The sequence below is a fragment of the Myodes glareolus genome, chromosome 9, assembly GCF_982192425.1.
Source record: "Myodes glareolus chromosome 9, mMyoGla1.1, whole genome shotgun sequence".
NCBI lineage: Eukaryota > Metazoa > Chordata > Mammalia > Rodentia > Cricetidae > Myodes > Myodes glareolus.
This window is the reverse complement of record NC_142034.1, coordinates 97,669,440-97,682,553: the sequence shown is the minus strand read 5'-3', so window position 1 is coordinate 97,682,553 and position 13,114 is coordinate 97,669,440. Positions and strand designations below refer to the sequence as shown.

General features: G+C 50.1%; 1 protein-coding gene across 1 annotated transcript in view; it reads left to right on the top strand.

Annotated features, from left to right (window-relative positions):
* Positions 1–13,010, top strand: part of Ppl (periplakin) — a 51,451-nt gene extending 38,441 nt beyond the window's left edge. Inside the window, exons 13-22 of the mRNA XM_085694624.2 lie at positions 104–201; positions 389–546; positions 2,108–2,286; positions 2,374–2,512; positions 3,412–3,605; positions 5,531–5,681; positions 6,655–6,738; positions 7,631–7,747; positions 8,030–8,122; positions 9,525–13,010. Coding sequence (XP_085550750.2) covers positions 104–201; positions 389–546; positions 2,108–2,286; positions 2,374–2,512; positions 3,412–3,605; positions 5,531–5,681; positions 6,655–6,738; positions 7,631–7,747; positions 8,030–8,122; positions 9,525–12,188 — 3,877 coding nt within the window. The 3' untranslated portion in view covers positions 12,189–13,010. The remainder of the gene's footprint in view (positions 1–103; positions 202–388; positions 547–2,107; positions 2,287–2,373; positions 2,513–3,411; positions 3,606–5,530; positions 5,682–6,654; positions 6,739–7,630; positions 7,748–8,029; positions 8,123–9,524) is intronic.
* The last annotated feature ends 104 nt before the right edge of the window (positions 13,011–13,114 follow it).

Here is a 13,114-nt window from a genome sequence, read left to right as displayed (position 1 = left end):
AGCTGCTTGGCTTCCATGGGCTGTTGCCCAACCCAGGCTGGGGACCGGGAAGGAGGGAAGTATGCATGAGGTTTGGGTTCCCAGTACATTCTTGTCCTCACAGTTTGGGCAGCCAGTACCGGAGTGTGCGGCAGAAGGCAGCTGGGAGCAAGCACACTCTTCAGCAGCGGCATGAGGTGCTCAGGACAGAGAACCCTGGAGGTGGGTACCAGGGCTTCCTGCCAGGGGTCGGGGACGTGGAAGAGGGACCGGACTAGACTCTGTGCTGTACATGGGTGACAGGGATCGGCTAGAGGGTTGAGGGAGGGAGGCCAGCCCAGCCCACAGTCCCAGCTGGTTCTTGGGGCCTCATACTCCTGCCATACCAGATTTGTCTTCTCTCCCACAGATGCCTCTGATCTGCAGGGGCGACACCTGCTAGCTGGCTTGGACAAAGTGGCCAGTGACCTGGACCGACAGGAGAAGGCCATCACAGGGGTCCTACGGCCACCGCTTGAGCAGGGACGGGCAATAGAGGATAGTACTGAGCGGGCCAAGGAACTCAAGGTATTACCAGGCTGGAGCTCAGGTTGGGCCCTTGACCCTCTGGGGCTCCTGCTCAAGGTTCTATCTCTAAGGTATCTTAAGACTTTCAAAGCAGGTGCTGGATAAATATGGTGGTTAGGCAGCAAGGATCAGGCTCCAAGTAGATGTTCTGACCTGGTACTTGACCATGCCCCTAGATGTGACCTGATACTGCTTCCAAATGGCTTTTCAGCCTGAGATCATGGCCATAATAATGAGAGCAGGAACTGGGATCCTAACGGGTACCTGCTGAGTGAGGCTGTGAGCAAGGAGTATTGTGGGCTGTGGAACTGAAGGCCCACTTCACTTCTGCTTCCTCTGAGATAAACTTCTGAAACCAGACCAGGGTTTCTAAAGCCAACTGGTCCTCATCTGAGTACTGCAACTACCATGTCTCAATGTACCACCACCTGCCTTCACGGCCTTCTGCCTGACAACTCTTTGTGGTAGCGTCTGTCACCCCTGTTGTAGAGACAGGTAAGGGTTCAGAAAAATCCAGTGGTCTCTGGTGCAGGCAGAGAGGGACAGGCCCACAATATCCCTTCCCAAACTCTTTGGAGTCATTGCATGGGTAATTCGCAGTATCTGCCTGGCAGGATGTCTAAGATTCCATGGACTCTTCCGGAGGGTGGTGCAGAGTATCGAGTGTCCAGTGACACCCTGCTTGTTGTCTGCGTCACTGTCTTTAACAGTTCACTAACACCAGATGCTCGTTAAAAACATAGACCCAGGAGCTGAGAAGATCTCTTTCAGTAGAGTGCTTGCCTTGCTTACCTCACATGCAAGAATGAGGACCTGGATTCCGTTCCTGCCACTCACATAAAAAGCTAGGCGTGGTGGGATGCCCTTGTAATTCCACTGCCGAGGAGGTAGGGTCAGGAGGATCTGGAGGTTTACTGCTGGGCCAGCCTCATTGACAAGCCCCAGTTCTTAGTAAAAGACCTGTGTCAAAGTCAAACACTAATAAACAAGGTACAAGAGAGGCTCATTTTATAAAGTGCCCGCACACAAGCATGAGGACCTGCGTTCAGATCCCCAGCACATGCGTTAAAAAAAAAAAAAATCCCAGCATGGTTGCACTTGTCCGTAAATCTGACTTTCGGTGAAGTTTGCTCGCCAGTAAGTCTACCCGATCAGTACACACTGTTCTCAGTAGAAGACAAGATAAGGTTCTAGAAAGAACTGGCATTGGCCTCTGGCTTCCACATGCACACTAGCACCAACCCACTCTAACCCACTCTCCCTCCCTCTGCCTCTCTCTTTCTCTCTCTCTTTTTCTGTCAAAACAAGGTGAATGGCTTCCAAGGAACACCTGCAGGTAACCTCTGGCTTCTCATACATGCACACATACCCACACATGTATGTGCACATCCACACACAAAAACAAACAAAACCACAGACCACTGGGCTGGTGACTGAGCCCCAGATGGACACCCCAGGGAGGTTGGCCTTCTCATCCATTTACACTGTCCCAGGGCAAATCCCGGGGGGGGGGAAGAGAGCTGTTGGACTGTGGTTGACCTGGGCAGTCTTGATCCCACAGAACATCACCAGTGAGCTGCTACAGATTGAGCCAGAGAAGACACAGTGCACAGCCGAGTGTGAGGCCTTCGTGCAGGCCCTCCCGGGCAGCGGCACTACCCCCTTGCTGAGGACCCGGATGGAAGACACCAACCAGAAATATGAACGACTGGTGCAGCTGCTAGATGCAGCCCAGAAGAAGTAGGTGGCAGGTGGACAGGAGGGTGGTCACGGTGGGGTCAAGGGGGCCACCTGACCCCTACACATGACGGTGACCTGTGTCCTTAGGATGGACGTGACCAACCACTTGGAGAAGAGTCTTCAGCAGGGCAGGGAACTGTTGGCCTCACATGAGAACCGGCTGATCCAGGATGACACAATGCCTGAAAGTGGCCACATGTTGGACAACAAGAGGCAGGAGCTGGAGGTAAACCTAGAATCTTGGGACCATGAAGTCCTTTCTTTGGGCTCAGGACAATTGCCTCCATCACCAGATGAGAGTGAGGGTCCTGAAGGTTTAGAGCATCTGGTGTGTCAAGCTGGGAGTTACAAACATAAGTAGTAACATGGCTGTTCCTAGGATCTTTGCATCCTGGAAGGTTTTATTTATTCTATTTTGTATGCGTGAGTATTTTGCCTGCATGTATATCTGTGCACCAATACCTGATGCCCACATAAGCCAAAAGAGGGCATTGGATCTCCCCGGAACTAGAATTAACAACGGGTGGTTATGAGCTACCCATATGGGTGCTGGGAATTGAACCTGGGCTCTCTGGAATAGCAACCAGTGCTCTTAACCACTGATTCATCTCTCTAGCCCCTGGCCCAGTGAGGGAGGTGTGGGTAAGGCCAGTATTTCATAATGGCAGTTCTGCAGAAAACAGGTTTCGGAAGCTCTGGTGAGCACGTGTAGCATCCTGGCCCTGCAGCTTGTGGGCAGGTCCACAGTCACTGATACCAGTGGCCTTGGACACAGGTTTGCCTGCCTGAGCAGTGAGGCCCTTGGTGAGTGGCCTGCAGTCTTTCTCTGTTCCCTTTTCATGACCAGCCTTGGAGCAGAGAGACTGGGCTGAGTGAGGACCTCATGGCTGGAGGAGGCAGGCACATATGCCACCCCTTCAACAGTTTACAGAAGGTGACTTTCAGAGTGTTAGTTTATTGTAATGAAAAAGGTTGTTGCTACAGTGGCCCAGACTTTGTAAGTGTAGAGGCGGAGCCATTCTCCCTGGTCCTAGGCCTGAGCCTCCTCCCAAAGCAGGAGGTCCCAGTGCTCTAGTAATGCTGCCAGGCTCTTAGGGAGCTGCTGACTCTTTGCCCATCTGGCAGGCCATGGCTTCTGAGCTGCAGGCCGAGAAGTCCCTCCTGGGTGAGGTGGAACAGAACCTGCAGGTGGCCAAGCAGTGCTCCAACTCACTGGCCAGTCGCTTCCAAGAGCACTACCCTGACCTGGAGCGCCAGGAGGCCGAGGTCCACAAGCTGAACCAGCGTTTCAACAACCTCAGCCAGCAGGTGGAACGCAGGTGAGGGGTACCACAGACAAGTGGGCTGGGACAAGGGCCTGGCTTAGCCAGCCTGCCTTGAGATACTAGGCTGGGGATCCTCTGGTGTCACCCAAGACCATTCTTCGTTGTGTGTTTTCCATATGTGTTTGTATGTGTGTGTGGTGTGTGCATGCCCATAAGCATGTTTTTATGTGTTTGGGGTACAGGTGTGTGTTTGCTCATGTGGAGGCTAGAAGACGGTATTTTAATAATCGTCCTTGATCATTCTTCTACCTTATTCACTGAGGCAGGCTTTCTCCATCAGACCCAGAATTCACCAATATAGCGAGATTCACACTGGTCGCCTTGCTCTGGGGATCTAAAGCTGAAGTTACAGCTGAGTCACATGCCTACCCGGAATGCACATGCGTTCTGAGGAGCCAAACTCCAGTCCTCACGCATGCACAGCATTTGACTTTTCACCACTGAGTCATCTCTCCAGCCCTGGTACCCTCTTTTTGAAAATAAAGTGACACACACAAAATAAGAAAGTTAGTGCAATGTCCCCAGCTAAGCCATCAGCAATGTGTGTGCGTGTATGTATGATGTGTGTGTGTGTGTGTGTGTGTGAGAGAGAGAGAGAGAGAGAGAGAGAGATATCTGTGTATGTGTGTGATTGTATATGCCATGGGATGTGTGGAGGTCAGAGGATCATTTTGGATGTCAGTCCTTACTTTCTACCTTGTTTACAGGGTCTCTGTTCACCGTTCTCAGGTTAGCTGAGTAAAGCTAGCTGCCTGGGAGCTTCCTGTGCTTCTCCCACCTCCTCCCACCTGCACCCACCTCCTCCTGCCTGCACCCACCTTCTCCCTCCTCTCTCCATTGCTACTATATACTGGCTTTTGCTTGGAGCCTGGAGAGCTGAACCCAGGCGATCAGCCTTGCACAGCAGTGCTTCTTTCCACTGAAGTACCTCCCTAGCCCCACCCTTCTTTACATGACGTCTCTCAAGGCTGGTGGATGTGGCAGCATCAGTGTGGGCTGTTGCTTGTCTTTCTTCTGTCCAAGAAGGGCTGTGCTGTCAGTGTTGTCTCCTCCACTTCTGCTTGTGTGCTAAAGTCGCTGTTCCTAGTAAGTCTGTCTGAGGTCGATAGGTTTACATCATTTCAAAGAACTTGGTGTTCCAGAACTTTCTCTCCTGTGTTCCTTTCCCTTGGCTTCCTTTATGCAGCTTACACTGGGTTTAACGTATCTGTCTCTTCTTTTCTTTTATATTTTATTTTATTTAAATAACATTTTCCCCATTTTTTTTACATACTGACTGCAGTTTCCCCTCCCTTCTCGCCTCCCACTTCCTCCTACCTTCCCCATCCACTCCTCCTCTGTCTCCATTCTTCTTTACTTAAGGTGGAAACTTAGATTGTTGTTGTCTCAAGGTGGTTCCCTTCTCTCCCATTTAACACTGTATAAGTTCTGCTTTTGTTGCACCCTAGCAATGCTGAAATATTCATCTTGAGGGGATTAGAGGATTTCCCAGCCTCCACCATGGCCTCCCTTTGCTCAAGTGATACACATTGGGCACCTGTGCCTGTTAGAATGCAGCTCCTAACCCTCCCATTAATAATCCAGACTTAACCATTCGCTTTTGCCAAGCTCAGTTACAGCTGGCCTGTCTTCTCTTTTAAAACTCAGAGTGGCTAGGAAGATAGCTTCAGTCATTGTCCTTGTCACACAAACGAGGACCTGAGTTTTCTCCCCAGCACATATGTAAAGGGAGGCATGGCGGCACAGATTTGGAATCCTAGAGTTGGGGTGGTAGAAACAGGTGGGCCCCCTTGGAGCTCACTGACCAGTCAATCTGACTTATTTACCTACACACATACAAACCAAGAAAGAGCCCCCAAACAGAGGGATCAGTGATGCTTTTGCCTGCTATGTCGACCTGGTTGGCTTTGTCTCCTCAGGGCCCAGAGCCTGCAGAATGCCAGGGCTGCCTACAATGAGTACCGCCGTGGTTATGACCAAGTGCTCCAGTTCTTGGCTAACACCCCCAGCTACCAGCCTCAGGAGACAGACAGCATCAGCCAGGTGGAGACCAAGCTGAAGAACCAGAAGGTAATATGGCTGCTTCTACTTTGCAATGTTTGGGAGGATCAGAGGTTCCTCAATCCCAATGGGGCAAGACAAAGGACTAAGCCACAGCTTTCAGTGTCACCTCCCAAGCACCGCATGTCTCTGTCACCTCTTCCCTCTCGGTGCCCTTCACAGGGCTTGACCCAACAGATACTCATGTGTCTTGGCTCCATGGTGCCTGATGAACAAAACATAGGGAACCCTGTAGGGAAGATCTCATTATCCAGGTTGGGCTTCCTGCCTCTTCAGTGCCATAAGGACCTCAGAAACCCAGTGGCCGGGGCTAAGTGACTTAGTCAGAAAAGTACTTGCCATGCAAACACAAGGAACTGATTTGATGACCAGAACCCACTTAAAAAGCCAGGCATGGCTAAGCATGTCCACTGAGCAAGGAGGAAAGGGGGCAATGAATCCCGGAAATTCACTGGCCTGTAAGCACAGCCAAATTGATTGAGTTCCAGGCTCAGTGAGAGATTCAGTCTCAAAAAATAAGTAGAGCACAGTAGAGGAAGACACATGATGTAGACCGCTAGCTTTCACATGTGCACACACAGAAATAGACTAACAGACAGACAGAGATCGAAAGGAACAGAAACCCCATGGCTGACATTCAACTTGCTGTCCTATCCTGGGCTTCTGTTTCCTCATTCTCAAACAAGTTCCTTAGGCTTGGCTCACAAGCTCACTAGAGGATTACATGCTCTGTCAGAGCACTGCCTGGCATTCCAGAGCACAATCAATACCTGTTTCCTGGCATAGATAAGCATCTTCATGGCTCTTGCTCCAGGCCTTGGCATTGCCCTTTGTGGTGAACAAATGTATACAAGAAAGTCATCACTACACTCGGAACTATAGCATGTTGACTTTAGGTTCTATGGATTCAGACTTTTGATGGGTGTGTGTGGATATGTGTGTGCCTGCATATACATGTTTTCCAGTATCTTTTGTTTTACAGAACTTGCTTGATGAGATAGCAAGCAGGGAACAAGAGGTGCAGAAGGTCTATATGGATTCCCAGCAGTATCAGCAAGCTGTGAAGGTGAGCCATGAACCCTTTAAGTGCACACAGGAGGGGCTTTTGATTAAGAGGTACAGAGAAGGGGGCTGGAGAGATGGCTCAGTGGTTAAGAGCATTGCCTGCTCTTCCAAAGGTTTTGAATTCAATTCCCAGCAACCATATGGTGGCTCACAACCATCTGTAATGAGATCTGGTGCCCTCTCTGGCCTGCAGGCACACATGTAGGCAGATATTGAATGCATAATAAATGAATAAATATTTTTTAAAAAAAAGAGGTACAGAGAAACCTGGGTAGGTTGCTGAGAAAACGGGCAGAAGCCATGTGTAGGTCCAGCCCTTTGACAAAACAATATGGCACCAGGCACACAATATCATCAGTTATACTCTTTGAAACAGTAAATTCTTTGGAGTATTTACCCTAAACCAAAGCAAAACAACAGAATAATGTACACCAAACAACATTGTGTGATAGCTCTATTTATTAACAGGAAAACAAGGTAGCAAAGCCTTATGCAGAAATGTCTGTGTGAATGATCGAGCCTACTTGATGGGAAACGTCAAGGTCTGTGGTAGAGGAAAGCAGGAGAGGTTCAAGATGCAGTGCTCACTAGAGCAGCAGCATCTGACCTCTGGACCTGTTGGACACTCGGTTTGTGTCTCTGCAGTAGTGGAAATTACAGAGCATATTTTCTCTTGTGCATGTCACTGGGTGAGGTAGCAGCTTACCATCACCGTCTTAGCAGCTCTCAGGACCTCCGGACAGCCAGCTCAGGTGAAGATGTGAGGAAGATGTGAAGGCTTAAAGCCAGCTCCTGGCCAAGGGCAGGTCAGAGTCCTTAGAGGGAGCATAAATCGTTGTAGCTTCTTCTTCGCTGCCATTAGCTGACTGCTGCATTGTCTTTCTTTTACCCAGGACTACGAGCTTGAAGCAGAGAAGCTGAGGTCCTTGCTGGACTTGGAGAATGGACGGAGCAGCCATGTGAACAAGAGAGCCAGGCTGCAGTCTCCTGCTGCCAGGGTGAAGGAAGAGGTGAGATGAGTACCAACTGCCAAAGGCTCTCTGGATGCAGGCCTCTGTGATACCCATAGACAAGGAGGAAGAACTTGCTTTGGGGCAGTGATATCAATATAACTAAGAGGCAGTCTGGAAGGGGTTCTAGCCCAGTGCCAGACACATGGAAGCTCCCATCTTGATCCTCTGTACAAGTCTGTAGTGGAGAACAGTACAGACCACAACACATGTGAAAAGAGTATTTGGAAAGATTTGCTGGTTGGCTTGCCTGCTAACTGCTCTCCTAAAATTTCTCTGTAGGAAGCTGCTCTTGCTGCCAAGTTCACGGAGGTCAATGCCATCAACAGACAGAGGCTGCAGAACTTGGAGTTTGCACTGAATCTCCTGAGACAGGTAATTCATCTTCAGTGAAGGTAAAACACTTCAGATTGTTCTACAAGGTAATAAAGACTCCCCTGCCTCAGAGACAAGGCTGTGAATGAAGAGTGTCCTCTGTTGACACTTCTGAGAAGGACCAATGCAAATACTAGTCTGAGCCGGTCTTCTACACTAGCATTGGATAACTTCCATACCAATTCAGAAGACATTTCCTGAGGACCTATCAAAGGTTTGATTTTTTTTTTATGAGTGTTTTGCCTGCATGTATGTATGTGTACCACGTGTGTGCCTGGTGCTCAAGGAGGTCAGAAGAAGACTTTGCATGCCCCCAGAACTGGAGTTTCAGATGGTTGTGAGCCACCATGTGAGGGCTGAGAATTGAACCAGGATCCTCTGTTAAGAACAAGTGCTCTTAACTGTTGAGCCATTTCTCTAGCCTGTAGTTATTTTTAACAGCATGGTCATGTTTACGTGGATTCACATATGTACAGGTGCATGCACACGCTCTTGTGTGTGGAGGGCAAAAGACAACTGAAGTATCATCCTGAGAAATGCCATCTCCCTCCTGTAAGACAAGGTTTCCTATCAGCTTGGAACTTAACAATTAGGCCAGGCTAGCCAGCCAGCAAGTCCCAGGACGCTTCCAGTCTCCACCTCCCTGGAACTGGGATTACAAGTGCACACACACTAGAGCACCACACCAAACATTTTCTTATCAGTGCTGGGGACAGAACTCAAGTCCTTCCAAGAACTTGATCCTTCTAGCTCCAAAAGTTACCTTTTAGGACTCGATGACATTTATGACAGGATTACCTGACATATCAAGAAACTAGAAGTAATTCGACACTCCTCAGCAGTGTGCTGAGCAGTGATGTGGCACCTTGAGTCAAGATGACGCTCTGTCCCTCCAGTCAGTAACGACAGAACAGACTACTGTTCGTACAGAAAAAGTAAGTATGGGGTTGGAGAGATGGCTCAGTGGTCAGGAGCACTGCCTGCTCTTCCAAAGGTCCTGAGTTTGATTCCCAGCAACCACATGGTGACTCACAACCATCTGTAATGAGATCTGATGTCCTCTTCTGGCCTGCAGGCATACACACAGACAGAACACTATACATAATTAATAAATAAATCTTTTTTTTAAAAAAAAAAGGAAGAAAAAGTAAATGTGGAGCTCACTAAATATACACTGAAAATGTCTCCAAGGACAACAGACATCCCCTAGGGACAGGGCAGAGGTGGAAGACTGGGGTCATTTCAAACTCCTCTTTGCCTGCAAAATTTTGCTGTATTCAATTTTTAAGAGTAAAACTTAGACTAGTAGAGTCCCCAGAAGATCACAGGAATAGCCCAACCTGTTCTACGTGAACAGACCTGCCTGTTTCTAACCATATATTCACTATCTTTTCTGCCACAGCAGCCAGAAGCAGGAGTGACCCATGAGACCCTGCAAGGGGGCAAGCTGGGCTCCAGCACAGAGGAAACATGGAAGATTAAGAAGGAATTGGAGGAGGAGATGGAGCGAAGGCAGCAGCTGGAAAATGAGGTCAAGAGTGCTCAGAAGGAAATCCAGAGTCTGAAGGATCAGGGGCCTCAGGAGTCATTGGTGAGAAAGGAGGTGCTGAAGAAGGTGCCAGACCCCACCCTGGAAGAGAGCTTCCAGCAGCTGCAGCAGACCTTGGCTGATGAACAACACAAGAACCAGCTGTTGCAGGAGGAGCTGGGAGCACTACAACTCCGGCTGAAGTCCCTAGAGCAGGAGACCAGGGACGGGGGACAAGAATATGTGGTCAAGGAGGTCTTGCGCATTGAGCCAGACAGAGCCCAGGAGGATGAGGTACTGCAGCTTCGGGAGGAGCTGGAGGCACTGCGACGGCAGAAAGGTGCCCGCGAGGCTGAGGTGCTCCTCCTACAGCAGCGCGTGGCAGCCCTGACTGCTGAGAAGAGCAGGGTGCAGGAGAAGGTCACTGAGAGGGAGGTGGTAAAGCTGCAGAATGACCCTCAGCTGGAAGCAGAATACCGGAGGCTGCAGGAGCAGCACGAGCAGGAGGGTACACTCAGGGAGAAGCAGGAAGAGGAGCTGAGTTTCCTGCAGGCTAAGCTTAGGAGACTGGAGAAAGAACGGGCCATGGCAGAAGGCAAGATCACTGTCAAAGAGGTGCTCAAGGTGGAGAAAGATGCAGCCACAGAGAGGGAGGTCAATGACCTCACCCGCCAATATGAGGATGAGGCTGCCAAGGCACGCGCTGGCCAGCGAGAGAAGACAGAGCTTCTTAGAAAGATATGGGCACTGGAAGAGGAGAATGCCAAAGTGGTGGTACAGGAGAAGGTCCGGGAGATCGTGCGGCCAGACCCCAAGGCAGAAAGTGAAGTGGCCAACCTCCGCCTGGAGCTGGTAGAGCAGGAGCGCAAATTCAGGGGTGCTGAGGAGCAGCTGAAGAGCTACCAGAGTGAGCTGGAGGCCTTACGGAAGCGTGGACCACAGGTGGAAGTCAAAGAAGTGACCAAAGAGGTCATTAAATACACGACTGACCCAGAGACCGAGCAGGAGCTCCAGCGGCTAAGGGAGGAGATCATGGACAAGACCAGGCTAATAGAAAGGTGTGACCTGGAGATCTACCAGTTGAAGCAGGAGATCCAGGCCCTGAAGGACACCAAGCCACAGGTGCAGACTAGAGAGGTAGTCCAGGAGATCCTGCAGTTCCAAGAAGACCCCCAAACCAAGAAAGAGGTAGAGTCTCTGCGTATAAAGCTGTTGGAAGAACAGAAGAAACAGGTGGACCTAGAAGGGGAACGGGCATCCCAGGAAGGGAAGATCCGACGCAAAGAGGAAGAGCTGGCACAGGGCAAGGAAAGGGTTGTACGCCAGGAGGTGGTGCAGTACGAAGATGAGCCAGACTTAAGAGCTGAGGTGACTGCCTTCACAGACAGCATTGATGCAGAGCTGCGGCAGATTGACAAGCTGCGTGTGGAGCTACGGCGGCTACAGCACTGCCGAGCAGAGCTAGAGCGGCAGTTGGAGGAACTGGAGCGTGAGCGGCAGGCACGCAGGGCAGCTGAGCTGGAGGTGCAGAGGCTTCAGCAGCGGCTGGCTGCACTGGAGCAGGAGGAGGCCAAGGCAGGTGAGAAGGTAACCCACACACAGAAGGTGGTGCTGCAGCAGGACCCACAGCAAACCAGGGAGCATGCCCTGCTCCGAGCCCAGCTGGAGGAAGAGCGGCACCGGAGGCAGCTACTGGAGGGCGAGCTTGAACCCCTTCGTAGAAAGCTGGCTACCCTGGAGAAGACAGAGATCAAGGAAAAGGTGGTCTTCTCTGAGAGCGTTCAGGTGGAAAAGGGTGACACTGAGCAAGAGATCCAGCGGCTCAAGAAGAGCCTGGAAGAGGAGACCCGGAGCAAGAGGGAGCTAGATGTAGAGATGAACAGGCTGGAAGCCAAGTTATCTGAGTTAGAATTCTATAATTCTAAGTCATCCAAGGAACTGGATTTCCTCAGAGAAGAAAACCACAAGCTGCAGCTAGAGCGGCAAAGCCTACAGCTGGAGACCCGGAGACTCCAATCAGAGATTGAGATGGCAACAACAGAAACTCGAGATCTAAGGAACATCACCACAGTGGATTCTGGAACCCACCTCAACTCTAGGCTGTGGTCCCTAGAGAAGGAACTGGATGACCTCAAGAAAATGTCCAAGGACAAGGATCTGGAAATTGATGAACTGCAGAGGCGCCTGGGCTCTGTGGCCGTCAAGAGAGAGCAGAGGGAGAACCACCTGAGGCGCTCCATAGTGGTCATTGACCCTGACACAGGCCGCGAGCTGTCCCCAGAGGAGGCCCACAGGGTTGGGCTCATCGACTGGAACATGTTTGTGAAGCTCAGAAGCCAGGAGTGCGACTGGGAGGAGATATCAGTGAAAGGCCCTAATGGGGAGTCATCAGTGATCCATGACAGGAAATCTGGCAAGAAGTTCTCTATTGAGGATGCTTTGCAAAGTGGAAGGCTAACCCCTGCTCAGTACAACCGCTACATCAACAAGGATATGTCCATTCAGGAGCTGGCAGTCTTGGTTTCTGGGCAGAAGTAGGGCCAACTCTTCTGCCTGGCTTTCCTTGGAGGGGGGTGGTTGGCTTGCAACCTCCTGGGTGTCTGCTGCTCCCCAGTCCTCATGCAGGCCTCTGAGTTAGGTGTTATCCACACTGTATCAGGCTGATTACAGTGCAGCTATTGTAGTACCAGCACAGACACCAACTGGATAGGCAATTCTCAGCTCAGCATTATTCAGTCTGGTGAGTGACTTGCTCCCACATCAATAACCTTGATATTCTCTTCTCTCCCTTTCCTATATGTTCCCATCATCAGTGCTTATAGCTGGAAACTATAGCACAAGGAAATATTGCAGACACATTCACCAAAACAGCATGGGCTTTAGCATGTCATATACACAGTGACATAGAGGGCAGAAGGCCTCCTTTCTGACTCCACTCAAGACTGGGTCATCGGGGCTGTTGACCTTCCTTCTCACCATTTCAACTTTCTGGCTGGGATCAAACTATCAGCAGTGCCCACTCAGTAATAGTGACTCTTCCCATGAGACAGACTGAAATGTGTCCAGAATCCACAATGCCTGGCTCTTGGTGCTAGAAAGCTAGCCAAAATGCACCAGAAAGACAGGAATCAACAACTATTTCCTAGTTCTGAAGTGAAAAGATCTTAGTAATGGATGATGTGCTACCCTTACTTTCAGTGCCTTACAAGTCCTCATTATCTCACTGGCATTTGGATATATGAAGGTTGATTGTTCATCAAATTTCTGCTTCTCTGTATCTCAAGTATTATGTAAGAAAATGGGAAGTGATAGGGAACTTTATTTGTAGCATGAAAATAAAAATCTGGTGGCTGCTCCTAACTCCAAGCAAGTATGATTCATTTATAGGAGGCTGACTTGGCTCAGTCACAGTGGGCATTCCATACACACCAGGGCTACTATGCATGGAAGAATCACTCGCAAAT